At 41.9% G+C, this 4,811-nt stretch overlaps 1 protein-coding gene across 1 annotated transcript in view; it reads right to left on the bottom strand.

The window, feature by feature from the left end:
- The window catches only part of LOC107092346 (ATP-binding cassette sub-family C member 9-like), a 35,072-nt gene that overhangs the window by 1,843 nt on the left and 28,418 nt on the right, over positions 1–4,811 (bottom strand). Inside the window, exons 12-15 of the mRNA XM_015386782.1 lie at positions 2,560–2,685; positions 2,387–2,486; positions 2,227–2,300; positions 1,416–1,628 (exon numbers count right to left, since the gene is read on the bottom strand). Of these exons, the coding sequence (XP_015242268.1) occupies positions 1,416–1,628; positions 2,227–2,300; positions 2,387–2,486; positions 2,560–2,685 (513 nt within the window). The remainder of the gene's footprint in view (positions 1–1,415; positions 1,629–2,226; positions 2,301–2,386; positions 2,487–2,559; positions 2,686–4,811) is intronic.

Raw genomic sequence — 4,811 nt, 5'->3', positions numbered from 1 at the left:
CGCCTGCAATGCCCCATACCTGTCTATGTTTCTGAAAGAGGGGTCATTCGAGGGAATTGTTGGCCTGGCTGAATAGGTGAGGTCTTCTATTCCCCAATAAAGGGGACGGGTTGCCATGATAGCATGAAGGAATCAACTCAATTGCTGCATTGTAGGTTTTTGAAAGCTGAAATCTGAGTCCACCCCCTCTGGTTAAGGTTAGTTTTTCTTTCTTAACATAGATGACTGCCTTCACACCCCTCTCAAACCACCTGTCCTCTCCTCTCTGTCCAAAATGTAAAAATTCTGGTCCTCAAAAGAATGTCCTTTGTCCATAAGACGGAGACTTACAGCAGAGTCTTGTCCCGAGGAGGTCGCTCTTCTGTGTAGAGCCATGCGTCTGTGGAGAGGTTGTTTGGTTTCTCCAATATAAAGATCAGAGCATTCCTCACTGCACACCCTCACTTTAAACTCCAAACTCCCCCCCTTTCCAAAGGGGTAGACTCGTTTGTCCATTTCAATTAGCATGTTTTAAAAACAAAAACAAGGCTTTGTTGGGCTACTGCATAAAGCCTGGAACTCAACGCTATTCCTGACATTTTGAATTGAAAAGCTTCCTGGATGGAAGCAAAACGTCTTCAAATTTTGAAACAAAGTCCAGTGGATTGTTTTTTACCTTTTTTTGGAATGACTCGATGCAATCAACTGGTTTTCCTTAGATACAAAACTTTGAATCAATCTGACTGGATGATCTGGTGAACTGTAAAATGGCTTGAGATGACATTTGTGGTGAATTGGCGCCATAGAAATAAATAAATTGAATTGAATATCTGAACTTGTTTGAGTCTAAAGCTTTGGACTCTTTGTAGCTTATCAGCATCTAAAGTATCGATTGTATTAAAGGAACGTGTTAAATTAACAGCGACAAACCAAGAAATGGTCAAACATGATGTTTTATCATTCATTAAAGTCTATTAATCAAAGCTGTGGGCCAGCTGAAAACCACATGGCAGTGAATGAAACAATATTCTCGCTCAGGCCATTTCGTATTTGCAGCCATGTTAAAGTTTAAATGCTAATGTTTAAGGAATGGCTAAAAAGTTTGGATATTTAAAAAATGCTTGAACTATTATGTTGTGAAGTTACATCATGATAGAGGCGTTAGATCAGACACGGACTGTAACACGTCCACTCCAATGTCTCTATAAAGTCTCAAAACCATATTTACTTACATTAATCTGCATTCATTGATAAGAACCACATGTTTACAAGTTGCATTATGGTTGATTTTCTATCTTCTTTCCACATTATCATGCGAGAGCTTAAGCCGGGCATACGCACTGTGCAATGAGATTTTTAATCTTCTCTGTTGTTTTGCTTTGGGTCAGCAGAAGAACATGAAGCATTAAAGCTCTGATCTTCTGTGATCTTCTCACCTCAGGTTGTGGAGGAACATCGGAGAAGTCTGAGGAGCCGTTGGTGAAGCTGGACCTGTTCTGCATGTCTGGTTCCGTGTGATTGGAGTTGGTGGAGGTCAGCAGGGCCAGGCAGTAGTCGATGGCGACGATGACCGAGTGCTTGAGGAGTTTGGAGGAAACCATGAGGAAGACCATGAAGAAGCCACCGGAGGAGAGGTAGCACCAGCACATCTGAAGACACGGAAACACAGATCTTCACAAGTTATTCTTTCCAAGTCCAAGGCAAGTCATTATGCCTGAGTCAAATCTCTGATAGACAGGTCCAAGTTAAATTTGTAAGTCCCTAAAGAACAAGTCAAAGTTAAGTTCTTAGTTCGCTAAGAGACAAGTCCAAGTCAAGTCCTCAAGTCTCTGAATTACATGCCTGAGTCAAATCTTTGACAGACATGTCCATATCAAAATCTTCAGTCCCTAAAGGACAAGTCCAAGTCAAGTCTTTGAGGGATCAGTCCAAGTCAAGTTCACACTTCACTGAGTGACAAATCTCTGAGGGGCAAAAGTAAATCAAGTCTCTAAGAGACTAGTCCAAATTGATTCGTGGGTCTTTAAGGAACAGGCCCAGGTCAAATCTCCGAGGCTCTCGTCGTCATGAAGCTCCAGCTAACATGATGTTTTAAGCTCGTCGTCTCAATAAACACACTACCTTTAATCTTTCATCAAATGAGAACCGAGTGTCTGATAACAAGTCAGAGTCAAGTCATGTATTAGTGTGAATGTCAGGTGACTCTGGCCCACTCTGATTGGACCACGATTAGGTTACCATGGTTACCTTCCAAGGGATCTTTGACCGCCTGCTGGTGGTGGTGGAAAAGTCGTCATCGTCGTCCTCCTCCTCTTCCTCCTCTGGAAAAATAATTTTAGATTGTAAGAAAAAACAAAGAAACAGGGATCAAAAGGAAGCACCAGGTTTTCCACAGCAGCTTCCTCACCTTCATCCTCATCATCCATCTGGTTCTTGGGCTCCCTGGAGTAGAAAGCTCTCCTCAGGGTCTTCCTCTCCAGCAGCGTCTGACTGTCCTGCTGAATGTCCTGCAGATCCATCAGGACAGATAAAAACCCAGAGTCCGTACCTGTGGGAGAGACTGAAAGATCTAGAAGCTACCTTCTCCAGCTCCTGGTCCTGCCTGTTCATCAGAGTTTTCCAGTGATCGTAGAGCTCTGTGTCGTGAGTCTGAATGTCCTTCAAGGTTCCCTCCCTGAGAACGGAGCCGTCCTTCATCGCTATGATCTGGACACAAACATGAACATAAAGCTGATGCTTTGGATTTAAAAACCAGGGTGGGATGGTCTCATCTGCTCCAGAACTTTTCTGGTTAACTCAGCTGGAGTTTTGTCCTGCAGTCTAATTTAGCTTTTTAGACGGAAACGTTTTAGTCCTTCCTGAAAAGGTTTACTTGTCAAGCCTCTTTCTGTCATCAATTCCAACAGGATCTTAGGAAGTCCAGCCTTCCAGAGGAGACCGTCCATCTCTGTGTGGTTTGGTTCAAACTTTGACAAATGATCACATCTGCAGAGAGGATCATCAGGTGGACATTCCATGACTGGTACAGGTCTATGGTCAGGAGAAGATCAGCTATCAGCTCTGCAGAGCCCAAACACCCTCCCCAGGACATCCTTTAGATGGACACATTTGATGTCCCTCAGATGGACACATTGGATGTCCTTCATATGGAAACATTGAATGTATTGTAGTTCCTCTTCAGGGGAATGCAGCTAAGCAATTAGCCAGGATTCTATTACCTGAGTAATACAAACCCTGGGGCTTTAAATCTGGTCAGCTCAGCATACTGCATCAGGCCAGCATACCCTTATTAATAAGCATGCACACTCATGTTCGTTATTAGCAGCTATCAGTCCCATAGAACAGCTTCAGATTGTGCCAGTAGGCTCAGTAGGTTATCACCAAGTGAACCCTAATCCTAACCCTAAAGTTATTCATTTTCCCTCCGCAGAATGAATTAATCTTTTTAGTTGTAATCTGAAATAATTTCAGTAGTTCTTTATGTGCTTCATGTGCAAATAAAAATAAAATTATCCGCATATTGCTGATATCAAACAAAGTAAAAGCAAATAAATCTTATATCTTGTCACCTGATTTGTAGAATCCTCTCCCTATAAATATTTAATTCATTGTGGAAAAAAATGACAATCATTCTTTAATAAGATCCTCGTCAAAATGACATGCAATTTTTTCTTTAAAAAAAAAAAAAAAGCTAATGTGTGTAACAGACCTAGTGAAGGACTGTTTTGTTGTTTAAGCACAAAACTAAACAGAACAGACAAAAAACGGACTAAATCGGGAAATAAAACAGCGTGATTGGCTGTAAGGAGAGCAGAGACAGAAAACTTAATTTAATGTGTATTACTGTGGGTATGCTGGCCTGACGGGGTATGCTGAGCTGACACAACACCGGGTCTTTCAGTAGAAAAGGGGCTGCTAAACCCAGTGCTCCCAGTACATATGGTCTTTGGTGGGCTATGATATGAAAAAGTTAGGGAGCCTCTGCTCCGTCTGGATTTATTTACTTCGTCTGATGATGAACTTTAGGTTGGCTTTATAATGACCTTTAAACGCTTCCTCGATGATGGACGCCATAATCTTCTTCTCTAAGCTAACTGCCGCAGTCTTTCAAGTCTGGCGTTGTGTAAACTCCAGAGCAGCGAACTGCCAGAACTGATGATTAGGGATTAATCAAATGACCTGGTTGTGTTTTTTCAGTTTCTGATGAAGCAGCAAATGTCTACTTTCTTTCTTTTTTTTTTCTTTTTGCATACAGTAAAGCTTTTCTACTTCAACTTCTTTACAACCAACCTTCTTTAGATCAGAAGATCATAGTTTTTCAAAAGTCTCAGGCAGGGGGGGATTTACCATTAGGCAATATTAGGCAGTTGCCTAGGGCCCCAAGTTCCTGGGCCCCCATAAAACTCTGTTTACATGCACATTAATCATGATTTGATTAAAATCCTTTTGCTAAAATGCCATCAGAACGCTTATAACATTTAGTGTGTCTCAGCCCCGCCCTTCAGTGTCCAGTGTCCACCATATTGGATCAGTCCATTTGCTGCACATGTTCAGAAAGGTTCAGATAAACAGTAGAGAACCATTTTTAAAACGATGCAAAGAGCAGTGTTGCCAACTTAGCACTTTTGTCGCTATATTTAGTGACTTTTCACACGCCTGTAGCAATTTTATTTCAAAAAGCGCCTAGCGCCAAATCTAGTAACTTTTTTCTGCTACATGAGACTTTGGCGACAACATCTAAAAGCAGCGAACTCTGCTCTCCAGAGCAAGTAGATTGGTAACCCCGCCTCCTGCTCTCCTCTATCTTGTCTGCTGTCATGATTCATGCAGCT

This window comes from Cyprinodon variegatus, unplaced genomic scaffold (genome assembly GCF_000732505.1).
Source record: "Cyprinodon variegatus isolate N-32 unplaced genomic scaffold, C_variegatus-1.0 Scaffold376, whole genome shotgun sequence".
Classification (NCBI taxonomy): Eukaryota; Metazoa; Chordata; class Actinopteri; order Cyprinodontiformes; family Cyprinodontidae; genus Cyprinodon; species Cyprinodon variegatus.
The sequence above is the reverse complement of the archived record's forward strand: the minus strand, read 5'-3'. Positions and strand labels throughout refer to the sequence as shown.